Source organism: Pieris napi, chromosome 15 (assembly GCF_905475465.1).
Source record: "Pieris napi chromosome 15, ilPieNapi1.2, whole genome shotgun sequence".
Taxonomy (NCBI): Eukaryota; Metazoa; Arthropoda; class Insecta; order Lepidoptera; family Pieridae; genus Pieris; species Pieris napi.
Genome location: NC_062248.1, coordinates 9,280,553 through 9,299,218, shown reverse-complemented (window position 1 = coordinate 9,299,218; position 18,666 = coordinate 9,280,553). Strand labels below are relative to the sequence as shown.

The window sequence follows — 18,666 nt, the reverse complement described above, 5'->3', positions numbered from 1 at the left end:
CTTTAGATTAAAAGTAATTTAACTCTAACCTAAATATCTAATAAAGATAAAGTATTTAACAGTCTCTATTAAGGGGGGACACTATGTGTGTGAAATGAATGTTTCCCTTTTTCGCACTTAAGACTAGAACTACTGATTTAAAATAATATAATATTTTTGTGTTGGATTGTTTATCTATTAGATCACGCTTTTACCAATAGGAGGTGAGCATGAATAGAAAATATTTCAAAAACGGGAAGGAATTGTTTGAGCTTCCATTGAGAAAATTTCCAAAATCATATACAACAGCTAGTGATTTATATTATAATCAGTGAATGACCCAGACTTCTATTTTATTTAATAATTACAAATGAATCGCGTGCCATTAATCAATCTAAATTGGAGTAATCGCTTGCTTATACGCTGTAACATCGGAATACATAGGTTCATAGGAATCATGTCTTATACACAGAAATTAACATTTCTATTTGGGCTTTAATATTTTTTAAGTGACTTTTACGATAATATAAAAATTATTGCACAATTTCCTACTTACCAGACTCTAATGATTTGTAATCTTGTGCAAAACTACCAATTACTAACCCAAGACAGAGTGCAAACCACATTTTGCTTGAAACAACATTAATCAAGTAAACTAGAAAAAAGTACTTAATATATCCTTATAATGAGCATCGCATGTAGAAACAATTAATCTGCATGCTAGGCAATTAATCAATTAGCGTTTAATTAAATATGATGTACTTTTTATACGGTCTAAGTACTGTCACTTATCTCGTACTTTACAGAGATACAGAGGGTGGTTTAATCAGTCAGTGACTTTTTCAATAAAAAATATAATTATCGGAAAATTGGGATTTTTTTAACATAGTTTTCTTTTAGCGCCACCTTTTTCTGATTTTCTTCCTTAAAAATATACGATTTCTCAAGGCCCAGGTACCAGCGCAAAATTTTTAGCCAAGCAATGAGCTGTATCTTTAGTAACAACCACGGTTTCTTTTTTATATTACCGCCACCCATGGACTCTCAATGCCGGAGGGCTCGTGAGTGCGTTGCCGACTTTTTAAGTATTAAAAAAAATCAGTGGCGCTACAACCTCTTTAAGGTCTTGGCCTCAGATTTCTGAATCTGTTTCATGATCATTTTTGTATCTTATAGACAAGTAGATGATCACCCTCCAGTGCCTAATACAGCCGTCAACTTTTTGGGTCTAAGACATGTCGGTTTCCTCACGATGTTTTCCTTCACCATTCGAGCAGTTAAATGCGCACATAGAAAGAAAGTCCATTGATGCACAGCCGGGGATCGAACCTACGAACTCAGGTATGAGAGTCGCACGCTGCAGCCACTAGGCCAACACTGCTCTTTTATTGAAGGACCTTAAGTCGAAGTGGTTCGGAAATATTTAATTGGGTAGCATGGTGGCAAGAACTGCCCTGCGATTCTGTAACTCACTTTTCGATTTCACTCAGCGGTTTTCGCATCGGCGGTCGCTATCAAATCAGTCATGAAGCAGTCATATTATGATTTGGCATTCTGATAAACAATAAACTACAAGCTCCTACCTTTTCAAATGAAGTTACAAGAAAAGTGAGTTACAGAATCGCAGGGCTGTAACGTGACGAACGTCGAGGTGATACGGATGGAATTTTGCATTTATTTTATTAAGCGTACACCATGCCCCTTATAGTTATGAATTTCGTGTTATAGAGTCTACAAAAATTTAAACATACAATTAGTTTAGCAATTATTTTCATATAATTATTTCTCAATACATAAATTTACGACAATTTTTAGGATTGATTATTGATAATTGGAAGTAATCATAACAAATTGATGTGTAAACGCATAGTATGTAATTATTTTTAATAACAATTTTTTAACAGGGTTTATAGTTGTTTATCACGCTAAAGCATTTGTCTAATTTTGATGATTTTTTTTACTTAACTGTCGAGATTTACTCATAGAGACTGTCTCTCTCTCTTCAGTAGTCGGTAGCTCATGTCTCAGCGTCGTGGTCATCAAGGAAACATCTTTAGCAGACAATCTAATTCCACCGGTTTCTCCAGCGCTCTCTTATAATGGTAGGGGAGCCCACGATGCTAAATGGGGATTTACTCGAGCGTCGTAGAGACCTATTGGGATGCAAAGCTTAGATAAAAAGAAGAAAAAAATGTTATATGATAAATTCCTTTTCATCGGTGGGGGAAGCGGCTATAGATAGTTAAATATGTAAAAAAAAACTGTTGCATGGACATCCTCGAGCGCGTCAGATATTGATAGCATCTATGCCCTACGTATTTTTAATAATGTACGTATGTTAATCTGATCGTTTGCATGATGCGGGTGGTTGTATTTAAGGGTTGAAAATGAAAAAAAAAAAAAAAATTATCGAGCGCGTCAGATTTTCTAAGGGAGTGTTAAGTACACCAAAAAAAAGCTCTCATTCACTAATCTGACGATTTCGATGGGACGCAAACCCACGGCCATTTTCATAATATGCAAAAAAAAATCGCAATTTTGAAATACTCAAGCGCGTCAGATTAAGATATATGTGGTTCATCTTTATGTTCTAAACGTACTGTCTCATAATCTGACGATTATCTAGAGGGATTCGCCTGATCTGACAAAATTTTTTTAGAAAAACGATTCACCGAAAGGGCCATTCCTGCAACTTCCCGCTACTTCCATTCCTGGGCGCTTAAAATTGATATTTTGAGCTCGCTGAGTTCAAAGAAATAACATGTCTATGCATTTGAGCTCTCCCAGCTCGAAAGTCTGATAGAATTTTCATAGAACACTATTTTTGGAATTTTCAAACCGCAATAACTTTTGAATGGATCAAACAATTTTCACGTGGTTGGCGGCATTCGACGCAGTTTTATCATAATCATAAGAAATTTTGCAATTTTAATTGATAGAACCACAAATTGCGGAGTAATCCCGAAAAAACACTTTTTCGGGTTTCTTTCGTTCACGATATCTCTCGAACTAATCAACCGCTTTTGACGAGCTTGGTGGCGATCGACGTGGTTTTTCAAGCTCTAAGGCGGATTAGTTTTTGAAGTTGATCAATAAAGAAACCACTTTAAAAAAAAATATTTCTTATTTTTTTAAGATTTTTCAAAATTTCTCAAAATCTATCGGTCCGAATCGGTTCAAATTCACAGGAAATGTAATTTTGAGGGAAATATTTAGAACGCCGTTTAGTAGATTCCGATCGGTTAAAGGAAATGTAGGCATCACGCAGCTGCACGCATTTAACTTTATCGACGATTTTTTGTTATTTCGGCTTGCGGAAATCGTCAGATTATATATTTTTCATTATTTTTGAATAATTTCCTTTAAAATAAAAAATAAATTAGCTACGCTCGAGAATGTCGAGATGACGGTTTTTTTTTACAACTTTGTTGCCCTCCCCTTTTTTTCCGTCACTCTCAAAGTGTCAGATTAGTGGAATATACACTTTTTAGGATGTAATTAACTCACCCTACCTTAATCTGACGCGCTCGGGAATTTCTGATGGTCAATTTTTTTTTATTAATCTGATCCTCTCTCCTTCACGGGCGGCCTTATATATGGGCCTCATATTTTGTGGAGGTACTTAACCGGGTACAAGGTATCCCCCTATATATTAATCTGCCGCGCTTTCGTGGATTGTCTTCCTTTTGAGCATAGGTCTCCAAATGCGTTCTTCTCACAAATATGTCTCTAGCTTGTTTGTCCAGTCATGTTGGTTCTATTATTACCTGTTTACCTTGTAAAGTTTGCAGTATGATTTTAGAGTTTTGTGATAATTCAAACAGGCAGTAAGACGTTGTTCATATTGCGTGTTTTAATGGCTATTGAATTTTAATTTTACATTTTTATACGTTAGCAATTATATATTGCGAAGCTAAAGAATTGTTATTTGTTTGCACACTATAGTATGAGTTTTTGTGTGATTTCATTTCATTCCTATACGGTAGCAATTATATATTACGAAGCTAAAGAATTGTTATTTGTTTGCACACTTTTGTGTGAGTTTTTGTGTGTTTTAGTATATTTGTCGAGGGAAACTAAATGCTTATTAATATTACTTTACAACCTCATAAACGAGAGTTGAACACGGATTAACATCCTTAGATCTATCGAAAATAGTAACAGCGTAGAACAAACTTTCTTTCGCATCAATTATAATACACTTATTATGAAAGGTAAAAATTGAAAGAACTAATTAACTTCATATTCATTTATTAAGAAAATACTCAGATAACTTTGATACCAAAATCACACAAGGAGTATTGTATAAAGTTTGCCATAAGGAAAGGCCCTTCGCTAATGACAATCTCACGTACGTTGATAGGCAGATTCGATATTAAAGCCAGGAACACTCTCTGGACGACTGGATCTGTTGAAGTTATTTAAAAGAAAGTTCAAATACACATCAAAATAAAGTCAGTACTGCCCTGCGATTCTGTCACTCACTTGCGAAAACCGATGTGTGAGTTCGAAAAGTGAGTTACAGAATCGCAGGGCTGTTACTAATGTTTACACTTGAATGAAATTTTCTACAATTCCTTTTTAATTATACTATTTTGGATAATATAATATACCAAAAAAGGATCTGGTATAAGTATTAATAAAAACTTTATTCATGACAGAAATATGGTTCTCTGAGTTACAGAGACTAACTCTGTCCAAGTAGATATCGATAATTGAATGAATAAATAGTTTAACAATCAACGTTTCGGATATTGATAGAGGAAATTTGAACTATAATTCAGACCTTGAATCTTGGACCTAGGACTGATCTAGGTTTTAAATATGTGCTTGGTGATTGTAGAAATTTCCTCATAGTTATAGTCTACCCGCCCTAAATACATAAAAATTATCTGTAGATCTTATACCTCTATGGGCGAAACTAGTTGGTCCGACTGTGAAGGTTGACGTTGGATCATTCGAATAGGTGAAGTGTTCGCTTCTGTCGTATCTCAAGTTGTCAATCCGAGGTATTGTTGCTGTCACAATAAGTGAACCTGGGGATTTTTTTTTTAAATAACACATTTTCTAAAGCATCTTAAGGTGGGAACTGACCAAAGTTACGAGGTGTAATGTAGCATTCGCATCGACGTTTTAAGGTGGGAACTGACCAACGTTACGAGGTGTAATGTAACATGTAATGTAATGTTACACAGCGAGTATTCCGTGCAGTCTGTACGTCGTGTTACGGGGAAAAACAACGTAACACGACGTACTGACTGCACGAATGCTCGCTGTACAACATTACATTACATGTTACAATACACTTCGTAACATTGGTCAGTTCCCACCTTTACGTATCGAGCATGTTACGCTCTGTTTTAAAATCGGCGTAACATGCTCGTCAAAACTCTGTGCTCCGCTTTCGCCGCCAGTGTTCACGAGATGGCCGACAGCGAGGACGTGTTGATATCTTTCATTCTATTTAATTATTGTTTGATCCAAATTAAGAAGAAGAAAAAACGTTACTGGACATGAAACTTATTTAAAAACAGAGGCGTATGTGGTGGTTTGTCATTGATTGCAATATTATAAAACCAAATGATTACTGGACAGTATAAAATCTTTGTACTAATCTCTCCGATCGATTTTGAAGAACTGTTGAATTTAATTGGTCCAAAAGGACTTAAAAAAGACACAAATTATAGAAAATCATAATCATAATCACACGCGACGTTTGACGCGTACTGACTGAACCGCGTAACAGTCAAAGGATTCGCCGAAAAACCGACAGCCGGAGCACTCAAAGCGAGCAACGAGCAGCTCGTTGCTCGCTGGTTTCCCCGTAACACGACGTACTGACTGCACGAATGCTCGCTGTGTAACGTGTTACATTACACCTCGTAACGTTGGTCAGTTCCCACATTTAAGCAATCAATTACTTCATGGACCATCAGATATACCATTTACGTAAACCACCGAGGCGTTAATTAAATTAAAGAGAAATGTAGGCAAACCAGCTGCAGTGCAGTTTTTATTTATATATTTTTTATAAGAACTGAAAATTTTATTGGTTTTATTAATTTTTCTCTGGTTGCCTATTTCTTATGTATGAGTCTTTAATACTGTTATGTAACGTGGGCTCTTCGGCCACTAAATTGCTATTTTGGAGTTTTTGTAACGTTCAAATCAGTGGTGTAACCCTTGGTCTAGGCCACAAATTTCTATATCGACATACATAAATTTTTATTAGATATTTTCCTTCACCTTCGCTGCATTTAAAACATCAAGAATACTCTATTGGCATAGCGGGGATCCGAAAGAACAGAGTTAAGAGTCAAAATACGAGTATAAACATAGATTGTAACTTACTTATTCTTATAATATAAAAATCATTGGTTATAACTGGTTCCTTTGCACGACGGTAGAAAATAAAGAAGCTGTTATTTGTTTGAAAAACGACGTTACGAAACTCCACTGCCAACACTACTTGATCAGTTTTTCTGTTGACACTGAAATGACAAATGAAAAGGGTAAATTTGTCTTGCGACTTTTATGTAGTACCCCAAGTAATATTAAGTAGGATGCATGGTTTTGGGCCACTTAAAAATAAAAAAAGTATGATATTACATGCATGATTATATTTATGATATTACATATATGCTCAGCCTATTCGAAAGAAGCTCTGCAGCATATGCAGTAAAGAAAATCCGACAGTTTACTGATAAGGACACGGCTAAAATTGAGCGTTATGTCGTACGGTATTCTACTGTGGGGTGCTGCTGCAGAGGTTTAATCCATATTTGTTCTGCAGAAGCGGTTGCTGTTCGGGGTATTTTTTGTGTTTCAACGAGGGAGTCGGTATGGAATAAGATTAAAGAATTAAATATTATGACACTATCTGGTCAATATATTCTTGAAGCCTTGTTGTATGTCCAAAAAAATATAAACGATTTTAAAACAAATGGTGACTTTCACCAGTATAATACGCGAAATAGAACTAATTTGAGTGTACGACCAACCAGGCTCCAAAAGATAAACCACTCCTTATATGGAAAACGTTTTTACAACAAATTCCCAAGCGAAATTAGAGTATTATCACTAAATAAATTCAAAGCCCTCGTTAAACAGAAATTAATCAATAAAGCGTTTTTTAAATTTGAGGAATACTTAAATGATCCTAATCCTTAGGATTGATTTGCTCCAGTTCAAACAATTTGTATGACAATACTTGGCGATTAAAAAAAGTGGCGGAAAGTTTCTTGCCAGTTCTTCGTACCCGCTCTACGCCCTTGACTTGCGAACTGGTAGTAAATGTAAATTTACAATTTATTTAACTTGACAATTCAAAAGTGTACTTGGTTACCCACTTGAATAAAGATATTTTGAGTTTGAGTTTGATGTAAATGATATTGTCTCAGATCCCAGTGAATTACATTAGGTTAGGTTAGGTTTTTTAAATTTATAGAAATAGACTAAAAATATCCGATCAGGAATAGAACCCGATACCCTTCATCTAGCGGACACTTAATAAGACAGCTATGCTATGAGGCTCTTAACCTTATTGTATATAAGTATAGAATTGGACTAAAAGTTTTCAAGTTGCAATCAGCGAGGGAGTTATGTAGGAAATGTTAAAAATGCTTTTTCAGCCCATCGCAGAGTGAAGTTGGTCGATATTTAAACGCGAATTTATTATATATTTCACAAAACTCGAAAACTCGAAGACGACCGGACCGATTCGAGTATGTTTTTATTCAACCCTTGATTTCTGAGAAAGGTTTTTATAAAGAGAATTGAAAAAAAATAAAAATTTGGTTTTATGTAGTACTTAGTAATCGGAAAAGCGATTAGTCTCTATGGGGTAGAAAAATGTTTCACATCTAAGTAAATAGCTACTAAAAAGACAAGTAAAAAGAACATATTAAGGCGACACAACACTGACGTGAGCGACACTCTAGTATCTCGCCGATTTTATTATACAGAATATAATATTTGTATAAGCCAGCTTGACTTACTAGAACTCTTCAATTCTTCCGTTCAAACCACTGTATGGAACGTCGATTGCACTAACTGTGAAGTTAATTCTCGGAAGCTGTTGGGTGGCCTGTACCCTGTGCAGGGGATCCGGTACGGACCCAAAGGTCTTCTTACAGCTTGAATGCTCATGCAACCAGTTCCTGACGCAGTGATTGTCCAGAGATTTGCATGGCCGTTCTATCTCGTCCTCTAAAAAATATTTACATTTAGATATTTAATATTAAAATTCATGGTAAATCAGTGGCGCTACAACCTCTTTAGGTCTTGGCTTCTGATTTATGAATCTGTTTTATGATCATTTTTAAATCTAATAGTAAGTAGGTGAATAGGCCTTCAGTGCACACGCCGTCGACTTTTTGGGTCTAAGACATGTCGGTTTCCTCACGATGTTTTCCATCACCGTTCGAGCACATGTTAAATGCGCACATAGAAAGAAAGTCCATTTGTGCACAGCCGAGGATCGAACCTACGGCCTCAGGGATGAGAGTCGCACACTCAAGCCACTAGGCCAACAAATAATAAATGTCCAATATTGGTAAAATTGGAGTAAACCTTTCTTAAAAATTAAACATATAACTTATAAGAAATGGCTTTCATACTTAGATTTACTATTTATCCAGTTATGATGATATTACTACCAAAGAACTTTAGGTAACGATTGTGAGAATCTATATATACCACAAACAAAAGACTATCAAGTTTATGGTACACATTCTTAACCAAGTTTTAATGAATAAAAGATATGTTTACTTCGGTCTTCTTATTAGTATCGTTATACGTAACTAACTTATCTGGAACCTAACGTAAAATTTATTACAAGTGGTTTCTTCCAGTCAGCACTAATAAAAATATTACAATGAGAAAGTGAAATATATTCAGTATGATTATATAATATAAAATATTTTACCGAAATAAAGGTATAGTCCCTTAACAATATAAGCTATTGTTTATTAAGATGAGAAAGTGATTCCGAAGTGAACACATTTGTAAGGAACTGCAACCTTTATGCCTCCCATCCCTTGGTGATGAGGTGTCACTATGATTAAGAATGTCATAGCGACACCTCATCACCTGCATCATGAGCACACCCCACATACACACCCTCACGTACATACCCTCACTGTCTCACCATCACACAGCACAGCCGTATTAGGTATTACGAGTTAAATAATTTTTATTGATTTTTTCCTTTCGTAAATATTTGAACCTTTTCATACATATTATGTATTTAATCTTTGAATATATCTTTAGTATAATTATTGATTGTATATAATATATTATGTCAGCTGTAGGCATATAAATAAATAAATAACTACACATGCATGGTTTAAATAATGAATATATTTACGCACTACATAGTGATTTATAATTTACGAGGAAACAAAAAACGGTATTCTGCCTCTTTAAAGCTTGTATTCTAAGTCTAGAATAATAATTACCTCCATTATCGATTTGGTTGATCAAGTTGTCAAGAACCTCCCCAGCGTCTCCTATTACTGGTAAATCTAAAACAATACGATTATTTTATATCATTATACAAAAACATAAAAAGTACGTAGTACTAGAATAGAATATATTTTGTACTGTGTAATATTATGTATCATCTCATGTTTTTTTATAACGTCAAACGTAGAGATATTAATTACTGGATTATTATGTCAACAATACATTGAATTTTCACATTTGCATTAAATCAAAAATAATATTTTTTAATAAAAATAATATAAAATAATATTCATTACATATACATATATATTCGCTACTATAAACTCACCGCGGTACAAGGGGTACCCACTATGTTGTAACAGTGTACTTATTTTGTTTATTAATTTGTAAATTTTATGTAATTTTTTTCTAATTTATATGTTATAAAAATTCAATCGAAATCACATCGAAGCGATTCATTAATATATTGACATAATATTATATTAACTGTTAAGATTTTTGTTACATCAAATAAGCAAAATTTCTTACTTCTCAAATCATTTTGTGTATCCTGCGATTTGGCACAAACAAACAAAAAACAGAACACGAGCGACTTCATTTTCCAGCGCATTGCAGATAATTAATAATAGTATATTTTACGTTAACTTTATTTATCTATTTGCGTGATTGTAATTAAAACAATTTACCAATTATTTCAATTATCAATTTTTCAACAGATTTTTTGCTAATAATGCCTAATTAATTAATAATATAGAAAACATCTTATTGTTTAAATTTCAAGGGTATATACAGTCTTAAATGTTTACAGATATTTAATTGTTTTTTTAATTATAAATATATGTAATATCATATTTTTAGGTTAGGTTATTTCTCTTCACATTCGAATGTTAATATTATTATATATATTATAGACCACAAGCCCATGAACAAAAAATACCTGTGAAATGACCCAACGTGAATTACGCTTAGAAGGCTGTTACTATATCTGAAAATAGCTCTGAGCACTATGCCGTCATTTCTGAGCGGTACATGTGAGGACGTGAGTGAATGGACTTTCTCAGGTACAATGGGGGAATTTCGACTAATTATTAATGTACGGCTATGTTATAAGTGTATAGATGATTAAAAATAAATGTCGAAAAACCTAGTGCCGTACAAAAGTGATGGTGCCAGAAGTCGGTGCAAATTTTTAATTCGACGACAGTTGCAGAAGCAATATAGGTCATTTATTACTGTACGGCATTTGTGTGATTCCTTTTGGACACATATACAGATACTTTACCCGTAAACGCCGTACATATATCCAGCGGAGCGGTCGAAAGCCAAGGGTCGGAACCCTACCACTACACCCATATACCCTAAGGTCATTGTAAAATGTACGGCAACATGTTCAAAATATTATTTAACACGGACAATAATGTTTTATAATTATGCCGTCCAAATATTATAGTTAATATTTGTGTAATTAAATATTTATCGAAATTTCAGGATTTACCAAGTTCTTACTGCTGTAAGATCAGAGAATAATGTACGGCAACTTGTTTTTTTACATAATGTTACTAAATACAGTAGAACCTCGATAAGATAAAGTCCAAGGGAAACACAAAATATTTTATGTTATAGAGGTTTTAAGTTATCAAGGTTCTATGTCAGGTAAAGGTTAATATAGAGGTATGTACATGTTTCTATGTACCCTTCCTCCCATTTTTACTTGAATGCATCAGAAGGATGGAAAATTAAATATGTAATCATATTTATTCACATTACTTACATTACATAAAAATAAAACAACAACTAAAGGTTTAGTCTACTTAAAAAAATCTGTGATTTTCTTTTGTTTTAAAAAATTCACTGTTTCTAAATCGATTTGATTTTCAATGACAAATAGAGAGGAGAATACATTAACACATTAACTTATGATGCAAGTAAGTCGTTGTCACAAAGCTAACCGCCGCAAAGCTTTGAAGAATTTAGATAAAGCAATCAATAGGTAATGTATTGTTTACGTTAACAATACATTAGTAAACACGTGCAAGCAATAAATACCGAAACCATTTGTTTTGACGCTCTTATAAAATGACTCATTCACAAACAATTTTATGTTATAGAGGTTGTGGAAACATTTCTTTTAGTTACTGAGGGCCTATACAGAGATTATTTATTTACGTTATAGAGGTTGCGTATTTTAAGTTATAGAGGTTTTAGGCTCTGATGGGAAGGGAACATAGTATTTTTTGAAGTAACAGAGGTTTTTATGTTACCGAGGTTTACGTTATCGAGGTTCTACTGTATTACCGTTGTACCTTATATCCTTGTAATTCAGGTTGGGTCATTTCACAGGTATTTTTTGTTCATGGGCTTGTGGTCTATTACTAGCCGTTTCGCGCCCGCTTTGCTGGACGAATTAAAATGAATTTTATGTTTCATTATTTTATTTTTTTTCATATTTTTATTATTCTTCTTTTTAACTTCCCGCTAAGAAAATTGAAATATTTCGAAAATCGAGTTTTAAACAGATGTTGACGTTTTGCGGTTCTAGGAAGCCTCTTTTGTTTTTATTAGCGGGAAAAATTTTCATAAAAGTAAAACAGAAATAAAAAAATGAAGGAACGTTGGAATTAAAAAAATAAATAACCATAAACCATCTAGGAAAAATTTCGCATCGAATGGTGGTAGTTTCATGTCGATACGATCAGTGGTTTAAGCGTGAAAGAGCCTCAAACGAACACCATTTTCTTTTTATATATATAGATTAGATATTTCACTTAAATAAGTATAAAATTCTCTAGAAGAAAACTCGTGAAAAGTTGGCGAACCCCTTTTTCATAAGGTCACAAACTTGAGTTTTCCAACTCTGTTTTAAATTAGCATATTTTAAGTCACCTGCAAAATAAACTTTGTCGGTGTTAATTTCATAATTTTCCCGCTGTTCCGCATTTTGATTAGACGACTTTCAATGATACCTTAATTATTATGGGATTAGAATTATAACTTTTAAATGTTTATCGCTTTGTTTTTTCTCATTTAAAATATATTTAAATCTTCATTTCATTGATAAAATTAACACTTCTGACATCGTTATCTTAACATCTTATTTTATATGTGATGCACTCTCACTAATAAAAAATATATGTGAATATATGAAGGAAGTATTTAACATGTGATAAAAATAAATAATTAAATTTTCGACTTATGGTCCTTCAAGAAAGGAGTTGAATTTTTGTTATCCATACCTCTTATGGTAAACTTTAAATTAAATACATTCACTCACCCTTACACACTCACACACTAACACAGATTAACATACCCATAACTAGTCATGCCATAGTATTTGTTTGTTACTTTAGTTTAGTCATAGTATTAAGACATCTTTTGTATATCTTCTGTGCGCGACGAAAGGCTGGTTACCTGATACCACCGAACTTCTATTGTTCTATTATTGGCACCAGCCTCTTACAAAGATGGGCCAATACCTGTATTATGTAAACTTGAAAACATGCAAAATTGTGAAGAACATGATAAATAAAATTTATGATATTTTTCAAAAATGCCAATGCGCCAGTTAATCTTGACATAAGTATACAATTCTTCTGTACGTGTGTATGTCACTGAACTCCTCTTAAACGGCTGGAACGATTTGAAGGAATTTATTTGTATGTGTCAGGTGTGTCGGGTCTGTGTATCAGGTGGCACGCTGGATGGTTTAGATTCATAAATCGGCCCGGTAGATGGCGCTTCATACGGTATATACTAGGCTACTAGGTTATTTATCTATACAGCAAATAAAGAGCTGGTATATATAAATCTTCTGTGCATGTGTTTGTAATTAAACTACTAAACGGCTGGACAGAATTTGATCAAATTTTTTCTGTTTTCAAGTGGGGTCGAGAATGATTTAAATTATTAGTTTTTTTTTTAATGTAAGACGTGTGTACAGGACAACGTCTGTCGGATTCGCTAAAAATATAATACTTAGAAAGGATTGCGTGATGCATTAGATATCTTTTCAAAATCAACCTTTAATACCCCTTTTATAACCCTGTATAGTTTTTTCCCAAAACTATACAGGGTTTATATATGAGCCACAATGACACTAGTATAAAAATGTTGTAAGTTAAATATCCGATAAATCTAAAATTATATTACTTTTTTAAAATTCCCATTAGGTTCAGAAATAAAAAGTAATGTTTGAAATATTCAAAAGTGAAGTGTGAAAGTTGAGCGTTGTTCGAATGAGCGGATGCGTCGTTATATTAAACTGCGGGGCGCCACACTCAATTTCACGAAAAAACTTATAAACCATCTAGTACCTTGATGTATGCCGATGGAGGTGGTATTTATTTATTCAAAAAGTACGCAGTTATAAATAATAAATGGTTGTAGTGCGACTTTGATACTATCTGTGCCCCGACACAGATTAACGTAATTCAAAAAAATTCAAAATTCAAAAATCATTTAATCATATGGGTAAAACATTGTACACTTATGACTTGTCAGTAAAGAAATATATATTAATGCTTCTAATTTTACATATAGTGCCATTTCTAAAATCAAGGGCGTAGAATGGAAGAGAAGAACTGGCAATAAACTCTCCGCCACTCTTTTTTTTTTTTACACTACGTTTGTAAGGAGCTGCAACCATTAAACCATGTTCCACATGACATAAAATAATAACATAAATTATTATTAATTACTTAAGACGTAGTTGTAGTACAACTGTATAGCCTACACAAAAGAAATAATTAAAGTGTTTATACTATTATTGTATTTATTTAAAAATGATACAATTATTTGGTAACTAATCACACAGACGGTTCCCCACACTACTGACATCCTCGTGTTGTGGCTGGAGATACTATTTTGTGGTTCATATATACGTATACATTATACTTTACTAAACAATATATAAAGTATTAATTGTAAAACTTAGTATTAAGTAGGTAATTAAAGTATATTTAACTAACTACATAAATATAATTTTATTTTTTAATACTAAAGAGCTTTGGTAGAAGTTATACGATATAACTACTAGAGTTTATTGCAAGTTCTTCTCTTCCGTTCTACGCCCTTGATTTGAGAACTGGCAGTAAAGTAAAAGTATAATCATTTAATATATACCTATTTCTTTTTTGACGTTCATAACACATGTACGCTGCGTTACCTATTAGACCAGTGCAGATAGCCTTTAAAATAAATAAAAAGTGAAAAAATCACAGTAGGATGAAACCCATTAGAAAAGGAGGGGAATATGATCAAAATGAAAGGAAAAATAAATTACGGTCGATCTCAGGTCGGGAAGGGGTAGGGGGGGAGTTTTAAGGGTAAAAAACGGTTTATCTCGATTTCCGGCAAAACTAAAAGTCCTATCGAAGAAAGTTAAATGGCAAAGTTGGAGGTAATAAAAAGATCTAAAACTTTTGTATTCACACATTTTTCACATAACCTCAAAATTTATGTGAAAAATTCAAAAAACCAAGTTTTTGGTTTTTTATTTTTATCTTTAACAAAAATATTTTTTTTTTAACAAAATTTGGTGAAAACTTACCTTTCTATCTCCCAAATACACTGTAATTTATTTGATTAAAAATATTTATTTGTTCACCTTATTTTTAATTAATAACGAAAAAACATCCTAATTTTCAATCGAAAATTCTGACGTCAAAATTTCAGCTTTTTTTAAAAAGTTGGTGTGCTTTCAGTTCGCTGAAATCTCTACTTTCCTATGGTAAAAAAAAATATATATATTACCATAGTAAATCTTCTCATAAAACGCAAAAAATCGTATGCAGTAACGCCCAGACCCGTCATCCCCTTCCCTTTTTCTCTATGAATCTTCTTTAAATTATAATCAGATGCCTATTTATTACTATTTTAAGATAACTTATATATACCTGAGTGACCTAAAAAAAAAATTTAACCTTTAGATGGGCTAAAATTTTCGTATTTCATAGAGAAGTAAGGAAGGGGATGACAGGTCTGGGCGTTACTGCTTACGATTTTTTGCGTTTTCTGAGAAGATTTACTATGGCAATATATATATATTTTTTTACCATAGGAAAGTAGAGATTTCAACGAATTGAAAGCACACCAACTTTTTTAAAAAAGCTGAAATTTTGACGTCAGAATTTTCGATTGAAAATTAGGATGTTTTTTCGATATTAATTCAAAATAAGGTGAACAAATAAATATTTTTAATCAAATAAATTACAGTGTATTTGGGACATAGAAATGTAAGTTTTCACCAAATTTCGTTAAAAAAAAAATATTTTTGTTAAAGATAAAAATAAAAAACCAAAAACTTGGTTTTTTGAATTTTTCACATAAATTTTGAGGTTATTTGAAAAATGTGTGAATACAAAAGTTCTAGATCTTTTTATTACCTCAAACTTTGCCATTTAACTTTCTTCGATAGGACTTTTAGTTTTGCCGGAAATCGAGATAAACCGTTTTTTACCCTTAAAACTCCCCCCCTACCCCTTCCCGACCTCAGATCGACCGTAATTTATTTTTCCTTTCATTTTGATCATATTCCCCTCCTTTTCTAATGGGTTTCATCCTACTGTAATTTTATTTGGTTTCAAAAATTATCGGCACTGGTCTATATATGAATAAATGATTGCATCATTCGCGCAGTTCACATACACATCCTCACGTACATACCCTCACTTTCCTACCATCACACCACACAGCAGAAGTGGGTATTGCTTAGTTATTTATATTTAATGTTTTTAATTGCTATTTTCCTCACGTAATTGTTTGAACCTTTATTATATTTATAGTGTATTCCATCTTTCGCTATATCTTTAGTAAAATTATTTTTTGTAATATATAATTTATGTAAGCTGTAGGAATAAGAAATGATTCTTAGCTTTCTGGTAGACTTCAAGATTGCTAAGAATGTTACCTAGTCTTATGTTTAAAATTCTCAGTTCCGCCTAAAAATCTTAAAAGTAAAAGTATTTTAGTATTGCGCATCCATCTTTCGTTAACTGGTCTCACGGCTTCAATAGGGGTAACTTTTTGACGTAGTCACGGTAGAGCCTCTTTGTAAAGAGTACTTTTTACAAAAGTTATAGCTTTCGGATTAAATTTTCTTTCTAACGCCATCCTGTTGCGGCTTCTTTATTGAACACAATATAAACAAATGTATTTTTTATGAATTTTCACTTTAACTTTTTGTTTGCGGCACTTTGTGTTGCGCCGTTAAAATAAGTGGGATCTGCTTTTTACTTTACATATATTTTTGCGATGAATTTCGATTTCATATGGTTCCTTCTTGATGTCTATTAGACATTTCTAATTGAATTTCAATAAAACAGTTATCAAGTGAGGTCCAAAACCAGAGGTTTTAAGGCAAGTTTTTTATTATATCTGGCAATTTTAGTTTTTATATAGTTTACCTATATTCATATTGAAACTAGAATGTTGTGTTATAAAATTAGGGGTTCGTGCTCCTATTTCACCATGCCTCCTGCTGATAGAGGACAAATCTTTGTTTTTAATTTATTTTATTACTTAAGATGACACGTGGAACATGGTGTAATGGTTGCAGCTCCTTACCAATATTGGGTAAAACAAAAAACTTGGCGATTAAAATGAGTGGCGGAGAGTTTATTGCTAGTTCTTATCTCCCGTTCTACGCCCTTGATTTGAGAACTGCCAGTAATTGTAAAATTAGAAGCATTTAATTTAATTTTTTTTTAGACGTTTTTAAGTGTACATTGTGTTGCCATTATGAATAAATGATATTTGACTTTTTGACTTTCAGATAATCCGCTAGTTTAATTTTATCTATGAACCTTTCTGTGATGGCTTATCATAATGATTCACACGAGTCATCCCATATCATTAAGTCCATTCTGGGCCAGTTAATCGGAATTAATTACTTTGCTAATTACCCCACATTGACTCAAAACAAAGTAGTGCTGCGTCACTGTTTAGCTATTAATTTTGTTTAAGATATTTCAGTTTTTCAAGCTTATGTTATTAAAAAATGAAGTAATAGATAGAATCATTAATAGATGCTTTGGTAATTGGTTCGACAAATATAAAATTGAATTGGACTTCGGGTATGCATAAGAAAATAGAGACACATTATATATATTTACAATTACTATGTATGGGTAGTGTACAATGTATTTTTGTTAAAACTTAATATGTACGAATAGGCTTTTTTCCTATAAAATAAATAAATATTTTATCCTTATCATTATCGTGTCATTCTGTACAACTCAACGTGACGAAACACTATTTAGCTTATTGAAGGAATATCTTTGTAAGAACCTACAAAAGCAAATAACAATTACATTACGCTTTTTTCAAGCTTTTCATAAGTCTTGTTACTTGTCATGTCTAAGTAATGAAACCATTATAAAAATCATAGCGTAGCTGTTCAGGAATACTATCCAAAAGAGTTATCCATTGAAAATTGAAAAAAATCCTTCATTTGGAGTGGCAAAGGTGTAATATCATCTAATATATAAAATTCTCGTGTCACAATATTCGTTCCCATACTCCTCTGAAACGGCTCGACCGATTCTAATGAAATTTTTATGCATATTCAGTAAGTCTGATAATCTACTACAGCTACTACCTATCTTACAAACCCCTAAGAGATAAGTCCACCCCAAAAAAATATTTTTTATTTTTTTAACAATATATTTTATTCTATAAGAAGTCTTTAAATAATATTTTTCGTCATGAATCTCACCTGGTCGTTTCTTCTTTTTTGAACAAACCGCTAAGTGAAAGCGAATAATAACAAAATATTTTTGTCTCTAGTCAATCCCTAAGTAAAAACAGTTCACAAAGTTTCCCACTTAATCTTCAGTAGTGGCATCTAATCTCATCCTACTTTATGTTTCAAGAGCGTAGCAAATTTGATCGGTTCGGTAGTTTAGGAGTCTATAGCGGACAAACAACGTGACACGTAATTTATATATATTAAGATTATGAGCATCTAAGAAACGGATATTTATTGTACTAAACCGAAAGACAAAAACGAGCATCGCTTTAGCCTTTGATTTTAACTGTGGAAACATTTACTTAGAAATGTCTACGATATATACTCTTGAAAGAATATACGGCACATATAGCTAACATTAATATGACAAAAAAACAATAACTAACAAGAACTTCAGTTTATACTACTGAACTATTAAAAGTTTTATTATGTTACTCTTTTTCCTTAGAAACTTATATTCCTAAGCAAGAAAACTCTAT

The 18,666-nt window shown here is 32.7% G+C and overlaps 2 protein-coding genes across 2 annotated transcripts in view; one reads left to right on the top strand and one right to left on the bottom strand.

The window, feature by feature from the left end:
* LOC125056585 (carbonic anhydrase-related protein 10) overlaps positions 1–18,666 on the top strand; it is a 60,370-nt gene that overhangs the window by 12,694 nt on the left and 29,010 nt on the right. The window lies entirely within an intron of this gene.
* Positions 4,214–10,308, bottom strand: LOC125056586. Its single transcript, XM_047659762.1, has 6 exons — positions 9,973–10,308; positions 9,438–9,503; positions 7,977–8,187; positions 6,331–6,470; positions 4,887–5,015; positions 4,214–4,387 (listed from the first exon to the last, which is right to left on the bottom strand). The coding sequence occupies exons 1-6, from the start codon at positions 10,052–10,054 to the stop codon at positions 4,245–4,247; spliced, it is 771 nt and encodes a 256-aa protein (XP_047515718.1). The 5' UTR covers positions 10,055–10,308; the 3' UTR covers positions 4,214–4,244.

Excerpts from the sequence above, each read along its gene's own strand:
- LOC125056586 (XM_047659762.1), bottom strand. The coding sequence starts at position 10,054 with ATGCGCTGGAAAATGAAGTCGCTCGTGTTCTGTTTTTTGTTTGTTTGT. Across the intron at positions 9,504-9,972 it reads TACACAAAATGATTTGAGAA|ATTTACCAGTAATAGGAGAC; the intron begins GTAAGAAATTTT and ends GTATTGTTTTAG. Across the intron at positions 5,016-6,330 it reads TTTTTATATTATAAGAATAA|GTTCACTTATTGTGACAGCA; the intron begins GTAAGTTACAAT and ends AAAAATCCCCAG.